General features: G+C 39.0%; 1 protein-coding gene across 1 annotated transcript in view; it reads left to right on the top strand.

Moving 5' to 3' along the window:
* DMGDH (dimethylglycine dehydrogenase) overlaps positions 1 to 16,294 on the top strand; it is a 54,659-nt gene that overhangs the window by 814 nt on the left and 37,551 nt on the right. Inside the window, exons 2-6 of the mRNA XM_015571575.1 lie at positions 1,068 to 1,242; positions 8,185 to 8,283; positions 9,741 to 9,905; positions 12,586 to 12,790; positions 16,253 to 16,294. Of these exons, the coding sequence (XP_015427061.1) occupies positions 1,068 to 1,242; positions 8,185 to 8,283; positions 9,741 to 9,905; positions 12,586 to 12,790; positions 16,253 to 16,294 (686 nt within the window). The remainder of the gene's footprint in view (positions 1 to 1,067; positions 1,243 to 8,184; positions 8,284 to 9,740; positions 9,906 to 12,585; positions 12,791 to 16,252) is intronic.

Here is a 16,294-nt window from a genome sequence, read left to right as displayed (position 1 = left end):
TGTCGGCGGCCAGGAAGGGTGAGTGGGAACCCGGCGGCTGCAGGGCGGGAGCAGGGGCTACGGCGGACTCTGGCCTTAGGGGTGCTTCGGCTTCTGAAAAATGAGCATACGGATTTCTTCTTGACTTATGTTTCCTTTTCCATGCACAATGTACAAAGTGATACAGAATCAAAGGGTTCCCAGTGCAAAGTCTCTTCAACTCCAAACCCCTTCCCCAGTCACCTGCTATAGTGCCTTTGTATCTGCCAGAGAGGATCTATGTGTCTGCAAACACAGGTGTATATATATATATATATTCTTCTGTGGCTCCCTTACACATTGCTTTTTACAATATGCCTTGGAGAAGCTCCTGCAAATAAATGGTAAACCACAGAGCAGTGATTTTAATTAGAGAAGCATACATACGGTGAGAGGAAGTTAAATGAAGAAGAAAGTTTTACTCCATCTGGGTTTCTTCAACCTGGAAAACAGTGGAGGGAGGTGACCCAAGAATTATGGGTACTAAACTTCATTATGATTATGGTTTTTCATGGGATAAAATGATTATAAGTATGTCCTTGAAATAGAATGATAAAAATTATTCTCTCTAGATCCTCTGAAAAAAAGAATTCACCTGTTCAATTCTTTAGCTATATTAATTATCTACAATGAACCAGAATTACATGGAATGGGGCTCAAATGCTTCCTCCCCCCTCCCACAACCAGGTTGCCTAAGTTAGATTTTTTTAAAAAAAATACATATCTTTTTTATTTCAGAGAGGAAGGGAGAGGGAGAGAGAGAAACATCAATGATGAGAGAGAATCATTGATTGACTGCCTCCTGCATGTCCCCCATTGGGGATCAAGTCCACAACCCAGGCATGTGCCCTTGACCGGAATTGAACCTGGGACCTTTCAGTCCGCAGGCTGATGCCCTATCCACTGAGCCAAACCAGCTAGGGCCTAAGTTAGATTTTAGATGCCTTAAAAAAAAAAAGGCAAAACAAAAAACCACCACCAACAAAACACTGTCGCTACCATAGCCTAGTAGATCTACCTTCTTTTTTTTTTTTTTAATTTTCTTCCAGAAAGGACAACCCACCCTTACCTGCAGAAACAAGATGGAAAGACAGAGCAGAGACAGTGATCATTGGAGGTGGCTGTGTTGGTGTGAGTCTGGCTTATCACCTAGCCAAAGCAGGGATGAAGGATGTGGTCCTCCTGGAGAAATCGGAGCTCACTGCTGGATCTACCTGGCATGCAGTAAGGAAAGCACCTCATAACTGTCATGTTCACTGAGTTGTGCACTAGGGCAATAGGTTTCCTTCCCATTCACAACACCCGTCTGCTGCCTGGTTAGAATGAGTTCCCTTTCAACAGTGTTGCATTTGGGTTGGCACACTTCCAAGTGGTGGTCAGCATTGATGCTGTCTTTATCCGGAACATATGGCTTCTGGATTCACATCCTAGCTCTGCCATTTTCTACCCAAGTGACTTATGGCAAATTACTTCAGTTTCCATTTCCTGGGATGAGTAAGGCACTTGGATGTGTAAAATGGGATTATTAATAGTACCTACCTGCTAGGATTGTGATGAAGATTGCATTAATATGTATAAAGTTATTCAACAAATGTAAAGTGTTTAGTAAATGGTATCCTTTGTATCAAAGAACAGCAGCTGGGTGATCCTGAATATGGCAGAGACCTTCACCTACATTCCCTTCACCTGGCTGTAGTGGTCCTTTTCATTGACTTATTATTTTAATTTTGTGTTGTGAGAGAATAGGTTGACTACATGAAGACTTAACTAGGAGGACTGAGAACAGCTTTTCTGTTAAATAATGCATGCAGCCAAGTCAGTCTCACATATTTGATGGTATATGCATAATTGTTCCAGTGCTATAAAATAACTGGGCTAAAATGGAAAGCTGCTCAGGTAAATGAGGTGATTGACACTGCTTTCATGCTGTCAAACCAGTTATTTCTGAAGTCAGCTAAGAATGGGAGAGAGGGGACGTTTTTATGACTGTCAGTACGGATTTCTTTTGAAAGAAGAGTTAAGCAGCGTTAGCTCAACTTTCAATCCTTAGCTTTCCTTTCTGTCATTTGCTTTCTTCTGTTGAGACAAGAGAAAACCCTGCTTTTAGGGTTTTTATCCAGACCTGCTCATCCAGACCTGCTCAAGGTGTGGGCTGGAGGTTGAGCACTGAAATGGCTGCCTGCCTCTAGTTGACTGTGGAGCAGAGTGCAGCCAGATTTCAACCCAGTTGGCCCCAGAGTCTAGTGGCCACAGAGTCTGACCACGTGGTTGGATGGAGGCCCCTAGAAAAATCGTAGCAAACCCATCTTCTCTTTCCTCTCCTTCTCTCCCCTCAGTCTGGGAGAGAGGCCCAGGCGCCTAGTCCTCCTGAGTGTAATTTCAGAACCTTCACAGGCACACTGTATTTTGTTTTGCCAGTTCCCCCTCAGCATGCTTCTTCCTACCTGGAGATGGGTCCAGGGAGCCACCGACACTCCTGGCTCTTCTCCCCTCCCTGCACTAGACTTTCTATGTGGGCTTTGTAGTATCATGGAAAAAAAAGCCTGTGTTTCTCCTATAGCCCTCCTATAACTTCTCCTTGCTAGACATTCAGTCACTCTTTCAACACATATTTTCTAAGAGCCTATGTGTTGAGCCAGTGCTTTGAGGGGAGGACACAGCAGTGAACAAAACAAAGTCCCTGCCCTCGTGAGCCACACTTGCGCAGGGCAGACAGAAAACACACAAGCAGCGCTTGGGAGTAATCAGTGTCATGAAGAAGAGGGTAAAGGGATAAAGAATGATGGAGGAGGAAGAGTCAGGAGGCTATTTTAAAGAGTAGGGACAAGGTAGAAGTGAGTGAGTGAGGGAGTTGGGAGGCTGTCCAGGCAAGAGCATGTAGGCAGAGGGAAATTTAGGCAGGTGGAAATATCCTAAGTGAGAGGCTTACACCCTTTAACACTTTCAGCTTGTTAAATATTATTAATATTTTAATTACTTGTTTGCTCATTTATATTTGATTGATTTGATGAGGCCTGCATTAGAGAATAGATAACTGAACTCCCTGCAATTTTACTTCTTAGACATCCCAAGAATTAAAAAAAAAGAAGGCAACATACCCTTAACCTAAGTTCTTTTAAGAAAAGTGGGCCAAGTTTTTGATATGCTAGTTTCTAGTTAAATGTTAACTGTGCAAAACAATTTCCCTTAAGCAAAGAGATACCAGAGTGGGTGGGAAAGGCATTGTCCTGGTTTGTGAACAAAGTATTATGCAATGGTTTACAACATTGGATTCATGCAGTGTGGGCTCAAGATGGAGTCAGGCAGCAGAAGCCAGGCTACTTGGCCCCCAGAGAAATGAAGGAAAAGAAAAGAGGGTTGCCCTGGGAACCCGAGTCTATGCAGTTTTGCAAGTCAAGGAGGCCTCCCTCTAGGAGTAACATGAAAGAAACCCCATGTATTAGGAATTTTTAACACAGAAATACTTGCAGCAGATATGAGAATGTGGAAGGTTAGGGAGCCAGGTAAAGGGGTAGAATAAAAAAATAAAGGCAGGCTCATTGAAGTATAACATGTGCTCAGGTTAAACTTGTCAGGGAGTGTAGGAATCGGTGCTTAGGCAGGAAGGCACAGCTTGCCATGTGACTATTCAAAATAAAGTCACAAATCCCAAAATCCTGAGGGTTTGCTGAATTTCAATAAGACTGCTTTGTCAGCACCTGACACTCCTACTAATGTGGAGCAGCTCCTGGAGGGTGGGGGTAGGGGAGAGGGTGAATGAGAAACAGTTTTGGAGCTTGGGATTCCCAGGAGAGGCTGCCCCTGGGGATGGTAAGAAAGTGGGTGGTTTGGAGGGCTGAGACTAAAGATGAAAGATGATCCATCTGGTGTGGAGAAAGACAATATTAGAACTTCGTATTTATTTTCAACTAAAAATGTCAGAAAGAAATTAAGCTTTCCTAGTGTTTCTAACTAGCCCTTACCTTTGATGTGGGTGATGTGTTGGGTATTATTCCAAGGAACTGAGTCAGAGAGAGGTGGGAACTTTACAACGGGAGTGTCCTCACTTGTTCTTGGGTCGTCAGTCTGTCATGACACGTTGCAGATCAGGTGTTGTAGGACATCACCTTTGTGATTCATTTTATAGAACCAGGGCTTTAAGTAAAATAATGGGTGATGAAAAGGGGAGGGATTAACCTTGAGAGTATTGTACTACATGGAGATTTGTGGCTATCATTGTAATAATTAAAAGGACTGTGAAACTTAAAGTTTTTCTTTTACAAGAAGATAGTGTCCTAAAAAATAGACACAGGACACAAGACATAGTCTATCTTTTCTGCCTTTTTTTCCCCCAAAAACAGTCCTGTTGGGAGAGAAAATGTTGAAATGGGATGTTTAGAAATGTTGACATTATTATTATATTTTTCTGGCTAAAACGATATGTATCACCTACAAAAACTTTCATATATGCAAAAGTTACGTTTTTTAACCCATCTAAAATGTTTTCAAATGAGGAGTTTCAGTGGTATTTGTACCCATTTATTTAAAAATATAAAAATGCAATTCCTTCCAATTAGCTTGTAACAACAACTGATGAACAAGAGAACATGAAACATTAATAGTCACGCTTCAATGGAAACCTTATGTAGGTGTGATAGGGATGGAGGAAGTGGTGCCAAGATGCAGGGAGTTCAGACAAGAGAGTACACTTCTCCCATGAAGCTCTCCTTATCAGTGACAGGTAGCTTTCCCAGCTATCACAGCCACTCAAACCATTCTCAAAATACAACAAGCCTAGATGTAGGTCTTCACAGTGCTGTGTTACCAAGGTTAACCCAATATATATTTTTAGTAATAAAGTATATTAATCACATAGCCCTTGCCAATATATAAACTTAATATTCCAAAGCTTTTCTACACAATGAACAAAATAATTATTTAAATATTTAATTCATTTCTAGTTGTTTTTCTGTATCTTATGATCTCTTAATTTAATGACACCTATTTGTACCATCACATGAAAATCAGGAAATGCACATATTTTATAGGGTATGCTCAAACTTTTAATTGGGTGTGAGTACATGGATAAAAGATTTGGAGCCTCTGGGATAGAGGATGGCTTGAGATAGGTCAGTGGGCTTTTTGAGGCTGTTAAGGCTCATGAAAGGGGGGAAGATTATTAAAGAGATGGATAGGACTGCATCATTAGCTCAATTGATGTTTTTTCTAACTCGATCATTCTTTTCATTAATTCATTATTATTAGTCTACTATAAAGAAGAGGTTTCCTATTTATTTATTTATATCATAAGAATTCGTAAATTCTTATTTTCTTGTAAGGCAGCAGTTCTCAACCTGTGGGTCACGACCCCTTTGGCGGTCGAACGACCCTTTCACAGGGATTGCCTAGGACCATCTTGCATATCAGATATTAACATTACGATTCATAACAGTAGCAACATTAAAGTTGTGAAGTAGCAACGAAAATAATTTTATGTTTGGGTCACAACATGAGGAACTGTATTTAAAGGGCCAGAAGGTTGAGAACCACTGTTCTAAGGGCTATAGTTTCCACTGATTATTCGTATCTCTGATTTATCTTCCCTATTTTAACTTCCCTGCCAACTACAATTATTTTCTTTCTTCAAATCAAATGTAAACCTTTTTCTTGTCTTCCTTAAAGACGTCTGTGACCATTCCAGCATCTTTTCTTTCCTTGGTTCTTAAGTCTTTATATGTTCCAGCACTTAATCATACTTATGCTTTAAGTATGAAAGTTTCATGATTCAATCAGACCATAAAATCTTGAAGGATAAGAACAATATTTTCTCCTTCTCCAAACTTCCCATTTAATATAACCTTGCTGAAGATTAGAACAGAAAAACATTTTATATAAATTAACAATAACTACCATGTAAGATATTATATTCAGATAACTTACAATAAAAGCACAGATATGGTTGACCCTAAATTTTAAACACAGATTAAAACACAAAAATCAGTTAATAAAAAATGTATAAGATACAAAACAATAATAACATAATTTCATTCCTGGCAAAATAAATTAGGCTCGGGACTTACTTCTGACTGTCCTCGCAGCAAGGAAACTAGAGTAGTATGAGTTTTTCAGTGGAAATAGGTACATTATTTCACTGTGGTACTAGTAGACTAGCTTTTCCTTGATCAGGAACTCCTAGAAAAATTTCTTCCCTAGGTGAAGGATATTGGGCTAAATTTTTTTGAATAACAGTTTTATAAAAACTAACTTATGTAACTCTTTCAGATGAAAGATCATCAACTCCTTCCATGAAAACAGCTTTCTGGGGTGATGTAATGTAGTTGGTATATAACTTTCTGGCTTAACCTAGGTTAAAATTTAAAGTATCTTGAGGAGTGAATGGTGACCCAAAATTCTAGGTCAGTGCTCATGAATATCAGTTTCCTCAAATGATGGGAGCTATAGGAAAGACAAAATTGAGTTCTCTAGCAGATAAATGAAGGCCAGGAATTCCCTATATTGAACTAAAAAAGTTCATATGCACAATGATATTAAGCATGTAAAGCAGCGGTTCTCAACCTGTGGGTCGCGACCCCTTTGGCCATCGAACGACCCTTTCACAGGGGTCGCCTAAGACCATCCTGCATATCAGATATTTACATTACGATTCATAACAGTAGCAACATTACAGTTATGAAGTAGCAACGAAAATAATTTTATGGTTGGGTCACAACATGAGGAACTGTATTTAAAGGGCCAGAAAGTTGATAACCACTGTAAAAGGAAAGTAGAGTGTTTGACTGAAAGTTAAGGAGCCCAACTTTTAGTTCCATCATAATGGGGCTATACTATGAGAGAACTTATAAGCTGAGCCAGGATTTTCCCAAAAAAAGTAGCCGTGCATGACCTGGCCAGTTTGGCTCAGTAGTTAGAACATTGTCCTGTGAGCCAAAGGGTCACGGGTCCGATTCTCAGTCAAGGGGCACATTTGATCTGTTGTGAGTTTGATCCCCAGCCCTGGTTGAGAGGCCCAATTGATGTGTCTCTCTCATATTAATGTATCTCTCTCTCTCTCTCTCTCTCTCTCTCTCTCTCTCTCTCTCTCTCTCCCTCCCTTCCTCCCTCCCTTCCTCCCTCCCTCTCTTTCTCTCCCTACTCCCTCACTTCCATTTTCTCTAAAAATCAGTGGGGGAAAAGTTTCCTCAGGTGAGGATTAACAACAAAGAAACAACAAGTAGCTGTGCATATGTCCAAATGCTTGAACAAGTACTTGATAGAAGCCTGGGGATTCTGGTCCATAAGGAAGGATTGACGAACCTTTAAATGGGGTGTTATTGAGTTCAGGAGAACCAATTGTCCACCACTACCATAGAAGAACCTTATAACTACTCCTAAACAGATTTTATTTGATGAACTTTCCGGGTAACATTAGCTGCAATTTGGGGCCCTAGACACTTAACCGAAAGAACTTGCTTCATATAATTGCTTGGGATTCTTTATCTGGATACTACATTGCATCTGAGTTGATAAAAGGGTTTTTGGCATGCTAACATTCAGATATTATTTTCCTGAGAGTTATTACTTAGTATTTATTCAACAAATATTTGTGGGATACAATCTATGAGCTCATCAGACAAGTAATACTATGACAAAAGTCTGTTCACCAAATCACTAGGCTATAATTTCCAGGAACATTCCAATTCTTGAACTGTGGAAATTTCAAAGGAAACAGGAAGGCTGCTGCATTCAAGGGAATGGTGGGGATTGGGTCAAGGAAAACTCTGTTAGTCTATAGTCCTTCCCCTTAAGGGAACACCGATGATTTGCTGGTTTGAGTTCACGTTGTATACCATCCCCCCATATTCTGCCTCATGGCATATGTTCCTAAACTTCCTACCAAATCATCCCATTCTGAATCTTCAAACAACCCTTTTCCTGATAACTTTTAGGGACTTAATGTATATGTTTATCAGCTGGCTCTGACATTACTGTTCAAACTGTTCTTATAGCTGTGTAACAAGCCTTATGCTCTGGACTTGCTCAACTGCAGCTGATGTGTTCTCATCCCAAGGGGCTGGCTGGTGCTGCTCCGTTTCTTGCCAGCAAAAAGTTCCTGCTTAACAGATAAGCTGTCAACATTTTCAGAATGTTAATTTTTTTTCAGTATGTCCTTTCCTCTTCACTTTTAAGGCAGGTTTAACAACTTACTTTCATCCTGGAATAAACTTGAAGAAAATACACTATGATAGCATCAAACTTTATGAGAAACTGGAAGAAGAAACCGGACAGGTAAATACGTTTAACTTGAAATTGACTTTTAGGTGAGTGTCTTAGAAATATGTAAGCTCTCTGAAGGATTTTGACATCATCGTGTACAGCTGTGTGTAGTGGCATCAAGGGTATGTGAAATGTTTAATGTGGTAGAGAAATCTGATAAGAGTTTAAGGTAAGAGCCTCTGAAGTTTGCTCTCCAATCAGTTTGAATTCTTGAAGTACATTGCCCATGTAATTACCCACTCTTCTCGCTTTTTTTTAATGAAGGAAGAATACAAAGCAGCAGCTTTCAGAAATATCTTTAGTCAGTTACTATACCCAGAAACTAAGAAATTATAGCCTTTCAGCCACTGGATGACAAAGGATCTGACAACGGTGCATGGCATACTGAGACATGGCTTTGAAAAGTACTTCACTAAAAGCCCCTCACTTGTATTTTTATTTCTTCTCATAGTTATTAGCATTCTCAAAATAAACTGGCAGGCTTAGAACACCCATAGGCTAAGACTGAAGTCTACTTAGAATCCTCATGCCATTTCCGTTGCCTAAAGCCATCAAATGGCTCCGCATGGTCTACAGGACGAAGGACAGAGGAGGGGGACCTGCACAGCTGAGCTCTGCCTGCCTTTCCAGCATTTGCTCTTGCTGCTTTTTGCTATGCTCAGATGCTTCAGCTCTTCTTAATTACTTACAGTTCTGGAATGTGCTGGGCTCTCTGCCTGAAACAACATTCCTCTGGATCCCATTTCAGCACTTACCCTCCATCTTTTCTGGGGGTCATCCCCTTTGAGAAGCTGGCCTTGACTTTGCCCACCCACCCGTCAGGCCGAGCTGAGGACAGGGCACTTGGTTCTAAGAATATTGGTGTATACCTCTCTTATAACACTCATTTCTCTATGGTGGTTGTTGCTTTCCTGTTTGGTCTTCCCTACAGAGTATGAGCAGCCTGAGGGCAAAGATTGCATCATTTATCTCTGTAAGCCCGGGGCCAAGCTGAGTGCTTGGCCAACTGAAGGACTTCGATTAAATGTCAAATGAAGGTTTGTTTCAAGTCACAGTCTCATCACTGCAGCATTCTGATTCTTCATATTCCTGCCTGAAATCCTTTGTTTTTCTCTTTGCCACATAATTTTCTTTCACTCTGTACATTAACACTATCTTATGTTATTGTGTTATGCAATTAGCTCTCTGCTTCACCTGTAAGCTCTATACAAGCAGGGTCTTTGCCTCTCTTGTTCATAACAGCATCTCTGGGACTTAGTATAGTGCCTGGAGCAGAGTAGGCATTTAATAAATAGTTGATGAATGAATGTCTCTTTGTAAGATCCAAATATGTTTATGTAGTTATCTCTTTCACTGGATAGTAAATCTCTTTTGTTGTATATTTGCATTTTCATTGTACTGAAGAAGAATTATGTTTCAGTCCCAAATAAGGATTTATTGATGTGTGTTTATTGGGATTATTATAACAGGTGGTGGGATTCCATCAGCCAGGTAGTATCAGAATTGCTACAACTCCTGTAAGGGTAGATGAATTTAAATATCAAATGACTCGGACTGGCTGGCATGCAACAGAACAGTATATTATTGAACCTGAGAAAATTCAAGAGATGTTCCCTTTACTCAACATGAACAAGGTATTTATCCTAAGGGCATTTTCACTATTTATTGACTGGAATTAAGATTAGAAAAAGTTATTTGAAGTTGTTAATTAAAAATAGAAAAACTTTGTATATATATTTTAAATGACAAAATCAAATGATTAATACTGGAATTTGGGTAAATTACAAGCTGAGCTTCTGTGTATGCCAAATGAAATATGAAAAGGTAATGAAAATTTTATTAGTTTTCCACCTATGACAACTGAGGAAACATATTCTATTCCTTTCTACTAGTGTGTCCCTCAGATCTGGGGATTTCCTTACATAAACATTCTGTTTGAGAGCTATAAATAAAACAACCTGGGATGTTAAGTATATCATCCCAGGAAAGATTGTGTTATTAAAATTTTTTACAAAATCAAGTGTAGAAGTACTACTATGTTGCTACACAAATATCCCCTAGCTCATATGTATTCTTCCCTGGAAGGCTCTATGCCAGGTATTTATCTAGTTTTACAGATTTGACTAAAAGAATCCACTTGAGAATTGTCTTTTTTTGCTGGGTGATAATCCAATTTTCATAATAATGACAATGACTGATTATGCTACATAATACTACAGCACATATTTATGTACCAGTTACTATGCTAAGCCCTTAACATGCATAGACTCGTTTTATCTTCACAATAATAATATAAGGTATATATTACATAAACAGGAAACTGTAGCTTAGATGGTTTACATAGTGGGTCTAAGCTCATCCAGCTGGAAATAGCTGAGCAGAGATTTGAACCCAACTCTGACTCCTTGGTACATACTTCCTAAAGGTACCGGGTAGGACTGTTGAGGGAAGCAGAGGGTTATGTTTCTCCCTGGTGACTCCTGCAGCATCTCTGATACCAGAGGGTTTGTATCATTGATCTGGGTGCTGGGGTTGTTTGCCCTTGTGAGTCTTTACAGGTTGTTGGCACTCCCTTGTCTATAGTGTTGTGTGATGCCACTGTGATGGCAGGCTGGTGTGGCATTGCATTGTCTACATTGAAATTCCATCACTGCTCCTAGAGAGGATGTGCTTATATCTGTGTATATGTTAATCTTGGAATACTTCGCTGGAAGTTCTCACCATCAGATTTTTCTCAAGGGCATTAAGTATGGAGACATGTCAGAAGAGTATTCTCCATCTCTGGGGCAGAATGCCAAATTAAACAGATATAGGATCACTGTGAGGATATACCCATTATAAAACACCAATGTGACATTTGAAAGGTTACAGTAATATGAATTCCATTAGAATTGAAAGTCTCTTCCTCTAAACGTATAACAAGAGATTGGATTAGTCATCAAAAACTTCCCACAGAGAAATACCTAGGCCCAAATGGCTTTACTGGTGAATTCTACCAGACATTTAAAGAAGAATTAATACCAAGTCTTCACAAACTCCTCCCAAAATAAAAGAGAATTGAACCCTTCCCAACTCATCTATGAGGCCATTATTGCTGTGACATGAAAACTAGACAAAGATATCACAAGGGAAAAAATATCAGTATCCCTTTCGAATATTGATGCAAAAGTTCTCAACAAAATACTAGCAAACTTAATTCAGCAACATATAAAAAGGATTATGCAACATGACCAAGTGCAATTTATTCCAAGAATACAGGGTTGATTTAACATCTGAAAATCAATCAATGTAGCACTGCATTAATAGAATAAAAGGCAAAAACAGATGATTATCTCAACAGACACAGACAAAAAAGTTGACATCTCCTGGCTCATATTTGGTACACAATAGATTTTTGTTGAATGGCTAAGACCTAAATATACCACTTTAGCGTATTCATTCCTGTTTCACCTGAGTTTTGTTCTTTGTTTCTCCCATAGTACTAGCCTCAAGCCCTGCCACAAAGTAGTATTCAAGAAATAGTTGTTGAATGACTGAATTAAGTTTATATTTTTCTGACACCAGGTATATATTTAGCATGTGAATTTACTAACAGTATTAAATAATTAAATATAAATATTTGATCTGTTAGTATTAGATTTGACCACAAATGACAGAAACCAATAATATTTAAACAAGATAGAAGTTTATTTCTCTTTTACTTAGTCTGGATTTGAATGCTAGCTGTTTTCCTTAAAGACTTCAGGGACCCAGTCATCTTCCAAATCATTGCTCTGTCATTCCTAGGGTGTGACTCTTCTGTTCTTATTCTAAGTGGCAGCTAGAACTCCAGCCATCGGTCTGCAGTCCAGACTGGGAGATGGAGGAAGGGGCAAAGAAGAAGGGAGAGACAAAGGACATAGGCCAGTTGTCTTTTTATAATGGTTTATGGGAGTTGCCACATGACCCTTTCATTTGCATTTTATTGACCAGAACTTAGCAATAGTTTTATCTATCAACTGGAGCTTATAGCTGCCAACTATTGGAAACTGTTCTTAGCAACCATGTATCTAAATAAACATACCATTTTTATTTCTATGAGGGGGGAGGAGAGGATGGATATTGAAGACAATTGCAAGGCTCTCTCAGCCTGTCTACTTAACTCTCAGTGTACATCCTGCCTAAGTCTGAGCTTTGATACAGGAAAATGACTGATGAATCTGATGCCTCAATGCATTTTTCAAATCCAATTTTTAAACATTTTCTGGCAGATATAGTTACACCAAATAATGAGCACATACTCATTTGAATATTGATTTTTTATGATTGATTTAGATTTTAGCTGGATTGTATAATCCTGGCGATGGTCATATTGATCCTTACTCTCTAACTATGGCCCTGGCTGCTGGTGCTAGGAAATATGGTGCCCTTTTAAAATATCCTGCACCAGTGACTTCTCTGAAACCCAGGTCAGATGGAACATGGGATGTTGAAACACCACAGGGATCTGTGAGAGCAAAAAGAATTGTGAATGCTGCAGGTAAGTGTCATATCACTTTTTAAAATTAGTGAGGTTCTTTAAGTGGCAAATAAATAAGATATTATACCATAAAGTAATGGTTTATACTATGAATGTTGTTTTAAAACACTGTGATGCTCCCAAGGTAAACACTTTGTTTGTTTCTAAGCTACAAAGCCCTCCCTTCATCACTGTGCTCTTGGTGGAGCTACCACTCTGTCCTTGGTTACCTATTGAAACTTGATATTCTTCTCCGGGCTCCATTGTTTTGCTCCAGGTCATGTTTTGCCAAATTATGCTCCTTTTTCCTTTCATATGTCCACTCTGTCTTCACACTTATAATCAAAATCTAGTATTCACATTCATGAGCCTGACATAACCTTTTAAACTTTACTTAAGAATTTTCCTGACATGATGATTCAGAAATGTGATTGGATCATGCCAACTAAAGCCCAGTGTTCAGCCAAAAAGAATTGCCTAATTTTGCCTGATACTCTGCGTCAGTGAATGCCACTGTATAAACCATCAGTGCCACTGTATGGACACTAGAACCAGGAAACTTGTCCACAAACCTGTACCCTTCATTTTAGTTCCATTTATATCAGTCACTGAATTTTTTAAAATGGAACCTATTTCCAAAGTTCATTTTTTATTGACTCTTCAGTGGCTTTCAGTTGATAATGGCATATTTTTTAGGTGATTCCTCCGCATTTGTCTCTCTTCCCTTTGCACTTGTTGGATGGGTGATCTAGCAGGGGTTGAAGTGTAATCCTGGCTAGATTTTGGTAAAATTGATTGACAGGTAGAAGGGACAATGCCAACAAACACCACCCCCATAGGATAAAAAGCATAGACTTTTCCATGGGGTTTCAAGTAATATATGATATTTAAGCATATGTTTCCACTTTATTTTAATGATGAAGTGCATTAATAAGCAAGCAACAACTAGACTCAGAAATTATAAATATGTTTGACTAGGACAGAATTTATTTTATTCAATTTATGTTTTTAATTGAACAAATATATTGAGGAAATTGCAGTGCTTTGAATTACTAACTAAATATTTGGGCTTTTTATATTTTAAAACTTCTCTAATGCATGTAACTAGAATATGTGACTTTATTGTATTTTCCTACAAAATCCTGACATTGATTATTTACATATTCCTGTCAGCACAAATAAAGTTTCCAAATTATTTAAAGACTATAAACAGCTTTAATGCCCACAAGTAAGATTTCTGGTTTACATATGGATACCCCTTTCTGGGGCTATTATTCAAGTGTAACCAACTTAGCTGTTAGCCCAAAATATAACAACAGAACACAAGAGTTGGAGAGCATTATGCTAAGTGAAATAAGCCAGTCAATGAAGGAAAAATACCACATGATCTCACTCATTCATGGATAATAAAGACCATTATAAACTTTTGAACAATAATAGATACAGAGGCAGAGCTGCCTCAAACAGATTGTCAAACTGCAGCGGGAAGGCCGGGGAGGGTTGGGGGGCAGGAGGGAGGGGGGTAAGAGATCAACCGAAGGACTTGTATGCATGCATATAAGCATAACCAATGGACATAAGACACTGGGACGTAGGGGAGGCCAGGGGATTTTCAAGGGCAGGGGGAAAAAATGACACATATGTAATACCCTTTGTAATACTTTAAGCAATTAAAAAAAATTAAAATTAAAAAAAGAACACAAGAGTGATATTTAGATGGGTTAAATAGAAATAAACATTTGTATGTAAAAGTACATAATCTGGGTTCCTAGACTGACTCATAACTGATGATTCTGTGTTTAGCTCTGGACTTGATAATGACTTCAGAAATCCTTATTAGATTCTGAAAAGCAGAAATAAAAGTGGATACAAATTTAGAAAGTGAAACCCCTAAATAAATAACTTAAATAAAATCCCCTAATCATTTGAATGATTTCTTGAAATTATGAAACAAACAAGAGCATAGAGCCCTTTTCCCCGCCCCCAAATGATTCCTTGGTGAGTAAGGCAGCACCAGATCCCTGACGAATAATCATTATTAGCATTTTAGATTCTAAAATACCTTTCTACAAGTGAAGGAGTCTTGGATTTTTTAAATAAAGTCTTTTTGTAGCAATAAAAACAGTAAGATGGGATCATTTCAGGGTGTGGGGGCATCCCCTTATGACCTTGGGCAGGTCTGTTTTCTTCTCTGCACTTTAGGTCCACATCTGTAAACTGAGGAGTCACCCTGAGGGTTGGGAGGGGGGGATAATCAAGGCTCCTTTCATCCATAAATTATCTGGTTCCATGTTTTGCAAAGGAAAAAAAAATCGCATTTGTTCTCATCAATAGGACAGCCCCCATGTGCACTGTAAGTGAGAAACATTGCTTGTGGGAATCTCCACTATTTATAAGCCCACTCCTGTTGGCTGTGGTACCTCTTCCCTCCTGCTCTGGATTCCTGGTGCCTTCCTGCCCTTTCTTTGAAAAGGAAAGATTTTACAAACATATTCAAATTAGACTTTTAAAATAACAGAGAAAACTTAATTTTACCTCTCTCTAAGTATATACTCTTTCAAATTTTAAAGTAACAGAACAATTCTGTATTTGTGGAAATTTAGGCATCCACAGTTTGGGGAAAGGAGGGCCCTGGGGAACAGAGGGAACTGATCTGCAGGGCTTTATTCATGGTTATGATGTTTTATGTTGGTCACATCCACACGGGGCCTCTTCTATGCCTGATCATCCCTGTTCTGCAGAATCAGTCAGCTCATTACTGTCTTTCTTATCAACATTGGTACTTTTTGTATATTCGGATTATTTATTTTTTTTCCTTCAAATATATTTTTTTGTGCGTTTTTTCTGCCCACCTTTGCTTGTGGGCAAAATACTTTTTCAGGAATAGAGTTTTCTTAGATTTCAGAATTATCTTCAAAACCGTGGGCAATGTACAATATTGTCTTGTCATCTCTTTCCCCATTCAATTTTTCAATGACAAATAAAAGATCATTATGACATTCTTTAGACTCTGCCGTGAGTACTGAATTCTTCTATTTTATGCTGGCAGCCTCTCCTCCAAATAAATGTTGAACAAATATTTAAATAATTGCAAGTTGAAGGGAGAACCAGACTGTTCACTGGCCCTGAGCACCCACAGGATTTGGTCGAATCCTGCTGATCTGTAGGTCTCCAGGCCACTGACCCAACATGCAGTCCATGGGAGGAACAGGAAGAAGCTGGCTGGCTGCTGTGTGGGAAAATCATCAGTCTTGGTGGACACACTTTTTTAGAAGGTCATCTGTGGCCCTGCCTTCAGTCACAGTGCCTTGTAGGACTGAGAAGATGGCTGCACTCCAAGCCCTTGGATATGCCTGGGAGCGGGCTCAGGGAGAGAGGCCTCTGTGCCATTCCTTCCCTGCTGAGAGTGGAAAGGGGTCTAGAATCCATCATCTTAGATCAGTGTCAGATGTGGTGACATTTAAAACTGACTTTTTATTTCAGGATTTTGGGCTCGTGAAGTTGGTAAAATGGTTACTAGAACAT

The sequence above is a fragment of the Myotis davidii genome, unplaced genomic scaffold, assembly GCF_000327345.1.
Source record: "Myotis davidii unplaced genomic scaffold, ASM32734v1 scaffold44, whole genome shotgun sequence".
In the NCBI taxonomy this organism is placed as follows: Eukaryota; Metazoa; Chordata; class Mammalia; order Chiroptera; family Vespertilionidae; genus Myotis; species Myotis davidii.
This window is presented reverse-complemented; position numbering and strand designations above follow the sequence as displayed.